General features: G+C 51.5%; 2 protein-coding genes across 3 annotated transcripts; both read right to left on the bottom strand.

Moving 5' to 3' along the window:
• Positions 1 to 313: 313 nt before the first annotated feature.
• On the bottom strand, positions 314 to 5614 carry KLK8 (kallikrein related peptidase 8). Of its 2 annotated transcripts, XM_045531025.1 has the most exons (6): positions 5451 to 5614; positions 4945 to 5022; positions 4307 to 4466; positions 3886 to 4145; positions 1734 to 1867; positions 314 to 513 (listed from the first exon to the last, which is right to left on the bottom strand). In XM_045531025.1, the coding sequence occupies exons 2-6, from the start codon at positions 5012 to 5014 to the stop codon at positions 358 to 360; spliced, it is 780 nt and encodes a 259-aa protein (XP_045386981.1). In that variant the 5' UTR covers positions 5015 to 5022; positions 5451 to 5614; the 3' UTR covers positions 314 to 357. The 2 variants fall into 2 exon arrangements, with proteins under 2 accessions (XP_045386981.1, XP_045386982.1); XM_045531026.1 differs by lacking the exons at positions 3886 to 4145; positions 4307 to 4466 and having other exon boundaries at positions 5451 to 5525.
• Positions 5615 to 6895: 1281 nt separating this feature from the next.
• KLK9 (kallikrein related peptidase 9) lies at positions 6896 to 11304 on the bottom strand. Its single transcript, XM_045531024.1, has 5 exons — positions 11262 to 11304; positions 10947 to 11103; positions 8685 to 8950; positions 7419 to 7555; positions 6896 to 7078 (listed from the first exon to the last, which is right to left on the bottom strand). Exons 1-5 carry the CDS (start codon positions 11302 to 11304, stop codon positions 6926 to 6928), a joined length of 756 nt encoding a protein of 251 aa, XP_045386980.1. The 3' UTR covers positions 6896 to 6925.
• Positions 11305 to 13781: the final 2477 nt, after the last annotated feature.

The following is a 13781-nucleotide window of genomic DNA, read 5'->3' as shown; positions in this document are numbered from 1 at the left end:
TTTTTTAAAGGGGGTGGGAATCTCCCTCCAAAGTCTGTAAACACTTTAGCTGGTTAGAAAAATTAAACAAAAACCTTTTCAAAACTGCCTTTCACAGACTATCCCACTGGATGTTTGAAAACTCTTGTATGTCTTCTCTGTCCTGAGATAAGCCTCTCACTCACCCAATACTTCTAGAAAAAAGGGAGGTTGCTGCAGGCAGTGGTGATGGCCAGAGTGAACATGGGGTCCCAGTCTCTCCAGATGCCCACTAAGCCTTCTCCCCATCCACCCCTCCCCACAGGGCCAAAACCAGACAGTCAAGGAGCCAATCAGAGTTGTGTGTTTATTCTGGTGGATCCAGAGCTCATCTTAGGATCAGTCCTTGGAGCCCATTGTCTTCTTGATCCAGTTCAGGTAGCGACAGATGTTGGAATAGACACCAGGTTTATGGGGCAACCCACAGGGGTCTGAGCCCCAGGATGTGATGCCCTGGAGTACGCCACGACACACCAGAGGGCCACCAGAATCGCCCTGGAGGGGAAGAACAAGAAGGGGGCTTCACCTAAGATGCTCACAAAGTTCCTTTTCCTGTTATACCCAGAGTATTTAATACCAGTTCTTCAGCAAGATTCTCTAGCCAATGGAGATAGGAGCATGGTCCCCTGAGATTAGTCAGGAGGGGGTTTGGGTCCTCCATGCACAGAGAGACAGACAGGATGTCTAAGGGCAATAGTCAAAATCCTGACCCATTAGGGAAAAGAATGAGTTCTCAAGGGTCCAGTCCAGAGAGAAGACAGTGGAAATTACATGGAGGTGACTGAGCTGATGTTTCCTCCAATTCCTGGCCAATAGCGAAGAGATCATTGATTCCAGTTACCAAACACAGGAGAAAGGCTCAGGGTTCTAGTGAGACACACACACACACACACACACACACACACATTCGCACACAACAAATCCACAAAGGACAGTGGCTGAAATCTTTGTGAAAGAGACCATTGTCTCCATGGAACAATCGAGGGAGATTGGCTTTCGTGGTAGTATCACTGATGGACATGAATCCATTCTTGGCCAATGGGGAAGAAAGTTTTGTCTTCAGGGACCAATCGTTAGCAAAGGGGGTGGGTCTTACATGAAAGGGACAAAGCCAGGGGGAGCCCCAAAGACAACAGACTGGAGTTGCACCCACAGGAAAGAGCGTTAAGTCTATGGTAAATCCCAAGACAAGGGAATGGGAGCTCATTGAGGAAGCATTGAAGTCAGTGGTGCCATTTCCCAGCCAATTGGGAAACGAGCATTGTTCCTCAAGGAACGAATCACAGGAGAAGGGAGCCATCCTTGGAAACCCAGTCAGGTCTCAAGGAAAAGTGGGTGACTACCTGGCCAGTGGTAAAGTTGGCCCAAATTCCAGGAGGTAACACTGAGAAAGGGAGCTTGTCTAAGCTCTAGCCTTAGACTTTATGGACATCTCCCCTCATCCTCTATAGCCACCCTCTTTGCACCCCATCCTGCAGGCAAGAGTTTTCAAGAAAATGACAGTGACAAGTCGATGCTCTTGATATCTATGCTGTGTGACCTTGAGGGAGAGTTTGGCCTTCTCTGAACCTGGCTCCCACTCTGCAGAGATGAGGGTGACCTCCATGGGTACTAACTTTTTGAGGTCAGCACCCCGCTCCCCACTCCAGCCAAGCCTTCAGCCTCTAGAGTGGTGTGAGGGAGGAGGGAGGAGAGAGATTTCAGAAGTCACTCACCTGGCACGTGTCAGCCCCATTGCTGTTGCCAGCACAGACCATGCTGTCGGTGACCTGCCCTGGGTAGGCGTCCTCACACTTCTTCTGGTCAATGATATTTACATTTGCACAGTTGAGGGTGTCAGGAAAATTCTCTGAGGGGGGAGAAGTTGTAAGTTCCCTGAGAGAGCAACCCTTTGCCTCCATCCCTGTCTGAATCTAACTTCTCTACAGCCCAACCACAGCTGCATGGGGAGTTTTCTGACCCATTTCACAGGGCACATCACTTCTCATCACATTTCTTTTCTTTTTTTTTTTTTGAGACACAGTCTTACTCTGGCACCCTGGGTAGAGTGCGGTGGCATCAGCATAGTTCACTGCGACCTCAAACTCCTGGGCTCAAGTGATCCTCCTGCCTCAGCATCCCAAGTAGCTGGGACTACAGGCATGCACCACGACGCCCGACCAATTTTTCTATTTTTAGTAGAGACGGGGTCTCGCTCTTGCTCAGGCTGGTCTCAAACTCCTGAGCTCAAGGGATCCTCCCCCCTTGGCCTCCCTCCCAGAGTGCTAGGATTACAGGCATGAGCCACCGGGCCTGGCCACTTCTCACCACATTAAACGAACCTGTCCCCTCTGCTACTTGGCTTTCTCCATCTAGAGAGGGGCCCTTGGATCTCACACTTTTTTCCCTTGCCCTAAGTCATTTTCAAATCAAGAGGCAGAGGGGACTTGAAGGCGTTCCCTTATGACACCTCTGACCCTCTCACTCCAGTCTTCCTGCCCCTCAGACCACGAGGTCCTCAATCTCTGCAAAATTCTCCTCCTTCTAAGTGTCACCTCCACCTAGAAGCCTTCCCTGAGCACTCTAAAACACCATCTCTCCATCACTCACTATCCTTTTACCCTCCACAATATTTCACTACAGCACTTAACTCTACCTAATATTTTATTTTACATGTATTTGTTTATTGTCTATTTCTCCCACCTAGCTTGCAACTCCATAAGGACAGGGACTTCTTATAATTTGTAAACGCCTGTATCCCCAGTGCCTACAACAGCACCTGGGGCATACTAGGTGCTCAATAAATGTGTTATGTTAGTGATTGAAGTGAAAATTAATCTTTGGCATTAACCTCCTTTGAGGAATAGACTTGCAGGGGAAAAACTTCCATCTGGCACCTCTCTATATGCCAGAAGCTATTTGCTCACAATCACATGTAATCCTCACAATAGCACTTGGAAGGAGGGATGCATTCACCCATTTCATTATCCATTCATCTATTCAACAAATATCTATGGAGCACTTACTGTGTACCAGGCACCATCCTGAGCACTAAGAACACACAATGAAGAAAATAAATGTAACCTGAGCCCTCATGGAGCTCAAAAATTTTTGGAGAATGATTCTCATTTTGCAGACGAGGCAAGCGAGACCAAGAGATGGAAAGGGACTTGTCCAGGGAAATGGGGAAGAGCCATGGTTTGAACTGATCTACCCGATTCGTGAGCAGGTGTGTTTCTACAGCATCACACTTTCTCATTCGAAGTAGGAGTCAGACAGGCAGGACATGAATCCTGGTTTTGTCGCTTACTGAAGAAGCCCATTGCCTCTCTAAGCTCAGCCCGTGTTTTCGCTGGGAAGTAGGGTGAGGGGCTGTCTGGATTCTGAAGTCCCAAAGGGACGGCTTCAATGGAGGTCCAGAGTGAGAAGGGAGCTGGGGACCTAGACTGCTGGGTCCTGGGGGAGGAAAGGCCTGGATATCTGGGTCTCAGGGAAGAAGGGTGCAGGGATCAGGTTTCCTGGGTTCAAGAGGGAGATGTCTAGGAGCCTGTTTTCCTAGGCCTCTGAGGAGTCCGTATATCACAAGAGTGTTAAGAAGATTATATAAAATCCTATACAACAAAAGCTCTCATAGAACATACTCTCCACCATAAAAAAGGGTTTCTTCAACCTCTGCTTAATAATCTGCTAGTTTGCTCTCTTTCTCTCACCACTCCTGTTTATAGTCTGGCCTTCAAGGTTTCTAACATGGGCACTGTGTGAATCTCAACGTCATAATCTCTTTCCCTTCCTTGTCTCCTCCTGGGAGACCAAGATTTGCCAACGGTTTGGGGTCCACTGGGCCAACCAGCTCCTCCTTTCCCTCCCAGAAGTGGTTAAGCCCACTACCTCGGGGACTGGTGACAGTGCCCCAGCCTGAGATGGTGCACTCCTGGCCAACTTGGGGGCAGTGATCTGTCAGGTTGATGGGCTTCACTTTGGGCCCCAGAGATGCCCGGCCACGTAGTCGAAGAAGCATCAGATCATGGCTGTTGTCCTTGCTGCTGCTGTTGTAGCAAGGGTGTGGAATGGACCGAAGCACAGACATTTCTTGCTCCGGCCCATCCTTACTCTGCAGGCTGTGGTCTCCCAGGCGTACTGTATACTTCCTGTAATTGTGGGGATAGTTTGGGACCCAGGCAGGAGTCCAGGCCCCCAGCTTCCACCTCCCTCACACCCAGGAGTCCTTAGTACTTTCCCTCCTGAGTTGAAACCCCAGCCCCCTCTTCCCTCTGGCCCCAACCGACCTCTGCCCCAGCCATCCACTCACGTTTTTTTACAGTGGGCAGCCGTGAGGACCCAGTTGGCACCTACAAGGACACCTCCACAGAGCAGTTGCTCCCCTTGGAACAAGGCCGTCTGCCAAGGTTGCGAATGGGGCTCGCACTCCTGACCCCCCAGCACCTTGTCCATCTGTGCCCTGGCGCGTCCTGCAGCAGGAGGGAGAACGTTGGATCGCCACCCTCTGGGGCAATGCCAGGGCCGGGAAGACCACTGTGGGTTCAAATGGACACAGCACACCACAAGTTCTCCGCATGCACCTTCATGCAGGAAGCCCCGGTGTACACTCATTTAAGTCCATGAGTCATCATACATGAGACACACCCCAGGACACTTCCACATGCTTCCACATGGGCATCTGTGCCCTCCAGCAAGCAGCCCCTGCAGGCTTTGTGTACTCACAATTTGCAGGACAACTGAACCCACTCCTACCTGCTGCCACCCATTCCTTCCCTCCACCCACCCTCAAGAAAGCTCACCGAGGCACCCACTTATACCACACACTTCACATCCCTGCCACGCAGCACGCCCCTCCCCCCTCACATAACCACCATGGCCTTCCACAGGCTGCCAGCACCACCGCTGCCTTCTGACCCTCCCCTCGGGGCCCCCTCCCACCCCCCTCACCTGTCCAGGCTTCCCACAGCAAGAGCAAAAACAGCCAGGTCATCACTGCACCAGGTGGGGGGCGTCCCATGGTGAGGTCTGGGACGGGGAGAGGACTGGGCTGAGAGACAGGAAAGAGGAGCTTGAAATCCCAGTTCCAGATTTGGGGACTGGGGAGCGAACAGAGAACATCCAGAGTTGTTCTGGGTTCTGCAGGAGCAAGAATCTGGGGGCCCAAATTCTTGAGTCTGAGGAAGAAGGGGACAGGGACCCCAGATTCCTGAACCAAAGAGGGGCTGGGGGACTGGAGTCCTACATTCCAAGAGAGGAGGGAGTTAGGGTCCTGGACTTCTGGGTCTGGGGACAGGGAGCTAGGAGCTGGGACTCCTAAGTATTGGGCAGGAGGAAGCTGGGTTCTGGGTTGCTGCATCTTTAGGGACAAGAGGGTCTGAGGCTGGGGTTCTGGAACCTAGAGAAGGAGGGGTCCCCGGGCCTGATGCCTGTGTCCCAGTACCTCTGCACCTCACCTTCCAGAATCCAGGGGGGCGGGGTCACCTACTGATTCGGGCCCAATGGAAGAGGCCCCAGTACTTCAGTTCTCTCTGTCCCGTACACAATTCTGGAGCCTTTTAACTGGGAATCCCCGCCTCCTGCTCCTCCTCCTGCACCAGGGCCGGGAGCACCTGGGAACTGGAACCCTGGGTGTGAGTGAGGAGGTGTGGAGGGGCTGAGCGTGAAACCTTGAGGGAGGAGGGGCTGGAATCTCAGATTCCTGAGGCGACAAAGTGGGGCTCAGTGCTGTGACTCCAGGTTCTGAAAGAGCCGGGGGCCCCTGGGTCTGAGGGAGGAGGGGACTGGGAATCCGGACCCCTGGGTCTGAGGAAGGAGAGGTTGGGGGCTTGGACCCCTGGGTCTGAGGGAGGAGGGGCTGGGGGCCTGGACCCCTGGGTCTGAGGGAGGAGGGGACTGTGAATCCGGACCCCTGGGTCTGAGGGAGGAGGGCCTGGGGACCTGGACCCCTGGGTCTGAGGGGAGAGAGGCTGAGAGCTGGCTGATATTGCTGGGATTGAGGGAGGGGTAGTCTGGGGGCTGAATTCTTAAAGTCCTTTTGGAAGGAGGGGCTTGGAGCCTGATTTTGTGGTAGGAGAGGGCTGCTGCCAGTAACCGGGAACGGAAGAAAGGCGGGTCTTTTTGGTTCCAACACCTGAGGGTGGATCGGGCCCCGCCCGCTGCCCCCTGAGAGGTCGGGGATCTGGGAAGGCAGGTTTGGGAGGCACCGTGACCTGGTTTCCCCTTCCCCTGGAGGCGGCGGGACCAGCCCAGGCAGAACCCGGGAGCCTTGCTGCAATGGGGCTAGTGGAGAGAGACTTCAGGCAGGACTTCCTAGGGGGTCAAGGGGGAATTGCAACGCGGTGGCGGGTCCCTCGTCTGCCCGTCACCGCCCAGCCGTTGCCCTCCTTTCATCCCACAGCGCAGGCAGAAGGAAGGCGCAGCTCCCCGCGTTTATTGTAAAATCATCCGTTGGCTCTAACAGGATAGAGACCCTCCCCCAACATCTCCCAGTCGGGTCCCCGCCAGGATTCAAACCCTGGTCACGCCCAGGGCGGGGCCACGAGTGGAGGAACCCGACACGGCCAGGTCCCACGTGGGCGGAGCTACTGCGCCCCTGACATCGTGGGGGCGGGGCCTCTGCCGGAGGGGCGGGGCCGCGAGGGGTGGAGTCCAGGGGGGAAGTCCCACTGGGCCAAGTTCCGAGGGGCGGAGCCACAGGTTGTGTTCTTCCGGGAGGGCGGTACCAATTCTTGGTGACGTCATAGAGACAGGGCCACGCAGGGCGAAGGCGTGTCCTTGTTCTGCTTGAGGGGGCGTGACTCCATCGCAGCTGACCTCGCTCATGCGGGGGCGGAGCCTCCTTATCCGGAGGGCTGCTGGAGGTCAAGCCCTGCAGTAACCCCGCACCCCGGGCCCACCCTCCTCTCTTGGTCGTCTGAGGCTTGAAGGCTCAGTTTTCTTCCATGGTTTTTCGGATCCAGTCCACGTAGTGGCACACGCTGGTATAGACCGCGGGGCGCCGGGGTCTGGAGCAGGGCTCGGAACCCCCAGACACCACGCCCGCCAGGGTTCCGTTGCAAACCAGGGGGCCCCCAGAGTCACCCTGTGCGCAGAGAAGAGCAGAGGAACTGTTAGGCCGGTCTATTCATGGCGATTGCACAGGCCACTTCCTCCTTCCCAGGAAGGCCCCCAGCCCCCTCCTCCCCAGCACCCAGGAGTCTGGACCTCCAGCCCCCTCCAGCTTTAGATCCGGGAGTCTGGGCCCTCAGCCCTCTTCCCTTGTACAGGAGTCCTGGCCCTGGCCCTGGCCCCATTCTGTCCGAGGAACTAGGTGGCCCATTCCCCTCCTCACTTTGACCCAGGAAGCCTGGGGCCCCAGCCTTCTCCCCAAGACCCAGGAAAACAAGCACGACGGCCTCATCTTCCCCAGAGTAGGGGCTCACCTGGCAGGAACCTCGGCCACCCTCCCACAGGCCTGCGCAGAGCATGCTGTCCGAGATGTGGCCTGGATATGCCCAGTGACAGAGTTTGTTCTCCAGGATGCTGATGTTGGCACATTGCAGCGTCACTGGATACAGCGCTGTTGACGAAGGAGATCCACAGGGGCATCAGCAACTGTCCCCATCACACTCAGCCACCGCCTCCCTGAACCTTCCCTGCAGCCTTTCCAAAGGCGGACCCAGGGAGCGAAACCACAGGACTCTCAAAGATACAGACAAGAGACAGTGACAAAGAGACAGAATCGTAGCATGCAAGAGAAGTAGATGGAAATGCGGAGGGGAGAAGTTCAAAAGAGAGAAAGAGAAACAGAACGAGACAAAAAGAGATACACACATACTGTAACACGGAGAAAGACAGAGATCTCTTAAGGGAAAAGAGATTCACACAGGAGGTAATAAAGAAATAGGGAGAAACAGACCCATAGACAGCAAGGTGGGGAAAGGCAGTGAGATAAAGGGGAAAAGTCATTTGCAGGAAGGTGGTCACTGACAGAGACAGAGACATAGAGACACTAGATATAGACAGAGATAGATACCGCGTAGCCAATATAGATGTGGAAATACAGACATACAGTTATGCATGTGTATGAGATACGGGCACAAACTCAGATGTATCCAGGGACTTGATAAGTAAATGGAAGTGGGGGAGGGGACTGGGCAGGGAGGCACCAGCTGGTGGGGTCACCTGGAGCGGCCCAGAGAACTCACCTTGTCTGGAGTGGGCAGCCTCTACTGGCGCTGTCCAATGGTTGCTATTTTGGGAATATAGGTGAGTTCTTTGAATTTTTCCAGTGAATCCGGAAACCTGGCTTTTCTGTAAAACCTCCCAGGTTTTAGCCATTGGCAGCAACAAATTCAAACTGTTTTTTCAAGATACCTTGAAAACTAATTTGGCTAATGGGTGGCCGATTTGTGCCTCTAAGAGACATAGACCTTATTTAAATTCTAAGATGTGTGTATTTTCACATTTAAACATCTCTGAAATCAGGATGTGTCTTCCAGTAAATCGTGTCATAGCCTCAATGCGACCTTTTTTTTTCTTTCATTCTTAGTGGTTCATAAAATAGTGAGGCAACTTAAAATTTCTAGCATCTTAGATTTGATGAGATATATTGATTGGTAGAGAGCGAGAGACAGACAGACAGTGGGGAGGAGAGGAGTCAGACCCTGGGCATCAGACGTAAGGGAGTGCCATGGATGAAGTCGTACCCTTGGGGCTGGACACGGCACCCCAGCCTGAGATGAGGCACTGCGTGCCTGGGGAGACGCAGTTCTGGCTAAGATTGAGGGGCTGCACAGCACGACTCAGCTGTGCCCGACTAGGCAGACGGATTAGCATGATGTCATCATTGTGGTCATTGGCGCTGAGGTCACTGTTGAACCCAGGGTGGGGGAAGAAGTCTGTGGCCCGGAACAGCTGCTCTGGACCCTCCCATTTCCAGAGGTGGTGCTCTCCAAGGCGGACCCACAGATACCTGCTGGGACATGCCTCAGAGGTCAAGTTGGGGGAAGGTAGGAGTCGTCTCAGTCCCAGTCCTCTTTCTCTGTCCATCAGGGTGCTGAGTGATCCTCTGCAAGCTCCACACCCTCTCTGGGCCTCCATCATCTATGTCTAACCCAGAGTATCGTGTGATCTTAAGCAAGCTTGCATCCCCTCCTTGCCCTGTGCTGAGTGAGCCACCTTCCTCCCTACCCCACCTGGATCCTTGATGGTGACCTGGGTCCCCTGGAACGGTGTGGGCACTTGGGGGCCCCACCTACTACACAATAACAGCCACACCCCCTGTCCCCACAGGTCTGGTGGCTTCTGTGGGAGTGGCTCTGCGAGTGTATGGAGGGGATGGAGTATGGAAAATCCCCAAACTAGGGGTCATCTATGGCCTCAAGCTTTTCCTGTCTATCGTAGCCCTCACCCTGCAATGCACTTTGTCCTGAGGTCCAGGCTGAAGGCCTCTGAGGGCAGTCCCAGACCACTTGTTCTGCTCCTGGTCCATGTCCGAGACAGCTGGGGACCCATCCCGAGCCTCTGACCTCTGACATTAGGCAGCAGGCTAATGACTGAGAATTCAATCTCTGGGGGGTATGAGGTGTTACTTCTAGCTCTGTCCCTCTCTGTCACCCTCATTGTCTTGGCTCTGGGTTTGGGACGGTAGCCCTCGTCCCTGCCTCTGAATCTCTTCTCACTCCTTATCTCTGCATCTCTCCTGCTTTGTCTTTGTGCCAAAACCTAGACATTGTTCTCCCAACCTGATAGACAGGCCTGAGTTAAAAGAGGTCCCTTCACGGAGTGATGCATGATGGGAAATTCTCACAAAACATCTCCTACCAGCACCTGTGCTTTATTCTTGGAGGGCAGAGTACTGGAGCAGTGTGGATGGTCACTTTTCAAGATTAACGTAGAGAAGATTCCTGCAACAGGTAGGTTCTAGAATATTGTCAGAATGCCCAGAATCTATGATTCTAGAATTCTCAGATTCTGACACCCTATTATTCATGATTCTAGAACTCCATTGAGGCTCAAGTTCTAGATTCTTATGAATCTAAGACTCTAACATTCTAGATTTCACTGGATCAAAAAAAAAAAACAACCAGGATTTTAAAATGACTTCAACTAAGTCTAAGACTTAAAGAACCTAGAATTCTAATATTCTGGGATGAGAAAATTAGAATTGTATCATTCTAGAATTCTGTACATCTATAATTTTAGAAATTTGAGAGTCTGGGATTCAAATAGTTTAAGACTCTAGAATTCTCTGAATCGCAGTATTCTAGGATGTTGTGAGTTTCAATATTGAACAAACCTAGAAAACTCTGACTCTAAGATTCTAGGATTGCACTAGCCAATACTGCTATTGAACACTTGAAATGTAGCTAGTCCAAACTGAGGTGTGCCCTATGTATAAAATACAAGCCGGATTTCAAATGCTTTGCACCAAAAAAAGACAGTAAACTACATCATTCATAATTATTTAAAAATCGATTACATGTTGAAATAACAATATTGTGAGCATGTCAATTAAATCCATTATTTAAATTAAATTTACCTGCTTCTTTTTTTTAATGTCTCTGCTAGAAAATGCAAACTTACACATGTAGCTGGTGTATGATTCCATTGGGCAGTGTTGATCTAGATTGCTAATATTCTAATAGTCTGAATCTATGATTCTAGAATTTGCTAAGGCAACTGAAAACATTTCATGGATTCAAGATTTTAGGATTCTAGATTCTGGATTTCTCTGGGTCAATCTAGGATTCTAAGAGTCCAAGTTTCGAGTCTTAGACTCTTAGAACTAGATATGTTAGGACTCTAGAATTTATGATTTGAGAGGCTACCCTTTGAAATCCTAAGCATGGAACTTAAGGTATAAGAAATAGAGGCTCCACACTTCCTGCCTACAGCCTCCTTCGCCCTCTCCTGACCCCAACCTGCCCCTCCCCTGCGTGACCAGCCCCACAGCCCCAGTCACTCACGGCTTGCGGCAGTGGGCAGCTGTGAGCAGCCAGCGGTCATTGATGAGGGTCGCCCCGCAGAAGAGCCGGGTGAGGTAGAAGAGGCCAGCCTGCCAAGGCTGCGAGTTGGGGCGACATTCCTGGGCCCCGATGGCGCGTGTGTCTGCCCAGCAGTGCCCTAGGGTGGGGTGAGAGGCAACTGGGTGAGTGAGGAGCTGGCTGGGAGGGCTGGGAGAGGGTGCTCAGCAGCCTGGAGGACAGCAGGGCAGCGGGGAAGAGCCAGAGGGGTGGGCAGAGCAGCCATGGGGGCAGCGGGGTGGACGGCAGGAGCCTCACCTGCCAGGAGAGAGAACAGAGCACAGGTGAATCCCAGCTTCATGACCTCTGGGCGCTTAGGTCCTCCAGTGTGCTGGGTGCTTCTTTATGGTAAGCCATGCCATCTCCTTCCTCCTCCCTGGGGCCACCCCCATGATTAATCAGAGTTGGGAAATATCCCTGGGGGAGGGGGAAGCCCTGGAGCAGTGACAGGGGCCTTGGGAGGGGAGGTGGATAGCGGGGTCCCCCTGTCTGGATGAACTGGCGGCTTGCTAGGCCAGAGCTTGCTTGATTCAGTGAAGGGTGGGGCTCTGGAGTGTGGGGAGAGGCTGTGGGCGCCGCCTCTGGGGTCTTCAGAGTGGGGAGCCCCCGTTCCCCATGACCTCGGGCTCCAGGATACAGAATCTTTTGTATCCTGTATTTTTTTTTAATTATAAAAATTATTTATTTCTGCTCCTTTCATACATCTTATTGTTCAGGATGTCTTGCACACATCTCTGGCATAACATACGGTCACACACTCTGTTTAAAGGCAAAGCACCATGGGTAAAGCTGACAAGCTGTCCAGAGTTCTCAGCTTATGGAATCTTGCTTCCTGATTTTACATTAATTTCTGAAAATCAGAAGTGTCATCTCCAAAAAATGTTAAGGGGGTTGTAAAAAATAATCATTTTATTTAATACTATAGTTGTAGATAGGGTGGGTATTTTAAGAAATGAAAAACTGAGAAGAAAACGCCACTTAACATCATTGGTATGTCAGTATAGGTCTGCAGGAAAAAACACTGTGATGAGGAAGAAGATGCTTAAGGCCTAAGGTCCTGGGCTGGAAGCAAGTTTATTTTGGATAAAGCGTGCTGGGACCAGCCTCACCAGCAGGTGTGCAGGGGCCTTGCCCAGAAAGCAGGCTAGGTGCACAGAAAGACCCAGAGTGAGAGGAGGAGAGGGAGAACAGGAGAAGGCTTGAGAGAGATCCAGATGGAGAGAGACAAAAACCACAAGAAAAGCTGCACAGGTCTGCACACCATGCAGACCCTTCCCTGCCCTGGGGATTTGGGCCTCTTCCCACAAGGACAAAGGCTTCTCCTAGAATATTGAGAAATCTGGTCCCATCCGGATTAACCCACTCTTGTCAAAACCTGCTCCCACAGCTTCACCACCCCAAGGACCCGGGCGCCCAACCTGCCTGGAACCAAGCACCCTACCTTCTCCCTCAACACCTCCTGATCTTTGCCAAATCCTAAGAACATTGGGTATGTGTTCCCCACCCATCCCCCACAACATTGTCCTTCCCGTCACCCTGTCCTCCCCACCTCTCTCTCCACCTCTTCTTCTCACCAGTTGGGCAGCCTCTGGGGGACCCCCATCTGACTCATCTCTGTGTCCCCAGCATCACTCAGTTCTGGGCTGGGCTCACAGGAGTCCTCAGGAGATGTTAATTGAATGAGTGAATGTCTTTCTCCATATCTTTCTTTTCCTGGTGAACTCCTACTCATCCTTCAAGACTCAACGTCAGTACTCCCTCCCCCAGGAAGCATTCTGTGATTTCTCCAGGCACAGTCAATCTTCGCCTCCCCTGGGCACTCATAACCCCTTCCACTTCCCGCTGACCCTTGGCCTGATTTTGAAGCTGGGGCTGGGCTCGCCCTCGAATGCTCCCTCACTATAGTGTCATGATTTAGAATATGGACTCTGGAACTGAACCGTGTGTGTCCACATCTCAGTGCTGGCAGTGAGTAGTGAGTGACTTTGGGCAAGTCACCAGATCTGTCTAAGTTGTTCTGCCTGTTAAGCAGCAGTGATAACCAGGGTTGTGGGGGGATTAAGTGAACTAACACATATGAAGCACTTACAAGAGTTTCTAACACATGGTAAGCACTCAATAAATATGTCCATCCATCTCCTACAGGGTCCTGCACTGCCTTCATCACGGTACATATCATCCATGCTTGCAGTCATCTTATTCCTTGTCTGGACTCAGAAGTCCTTGAGACCCCGGACTGGATACTCACTATGTGCTACGTGCCACGCTGCTTTTAAAAACATTTTGATAAGCCACCATTATTAACTGCTTTCTCTATGCCTGGTGTTACTTAAAGCTTTCATATATGTTATTTTATTTAATTCTCATGAACTAAGAGTGGAATTGAAATGTTCCTAACACAAAGAAATGATAAATGCCTGAGATGAGGGATACCTCAATTACTGTGATTTGATTAATTCACATTGTATGCCTGTATCAAACCATCACATGTACCCTATAAATATATACAACTATTACATACTTATAATAATTAAAAACATTTTTTTTTTGAGACAGAGTCTCATTCTGTCGCCCTGGGTAGAGTGCAGTGGCATCATCATAGCTCACAGCAACCTCAAACTCCTGGGCTCCAGGGATCTTTCTGCCCCAGCCTCCTGAGTAGCTGGGATTACAGGCGTGAACCACCTCGCTTGGCCCTAAAAATAAAAAAAATTTAAAAAAATTATCATGAGACTCTAATCAAACAGGTATCTCGATTTCACAGAGTGAAAAATTGAG

The sequence above is a fragment of the Lemur catta genome, chromosome 19, assembly GCF_020740605.2.
Source record: "Lemur catta isolate mLemCat1 chromosome 19, mLemCat1.pri, whole genome shotgun sequence".
NCBI classification, from domain to species: Eukaryota; Metazoa; Chordata; class Mammalia; order Primates; family Lemuridae; genus Lemur; species Lemur catta.
The sequence above is the reverse complement of the archived record's forward strand: the minus strand, read 5'-3'. Positions and strand labels throughout refer to the sequence as shown.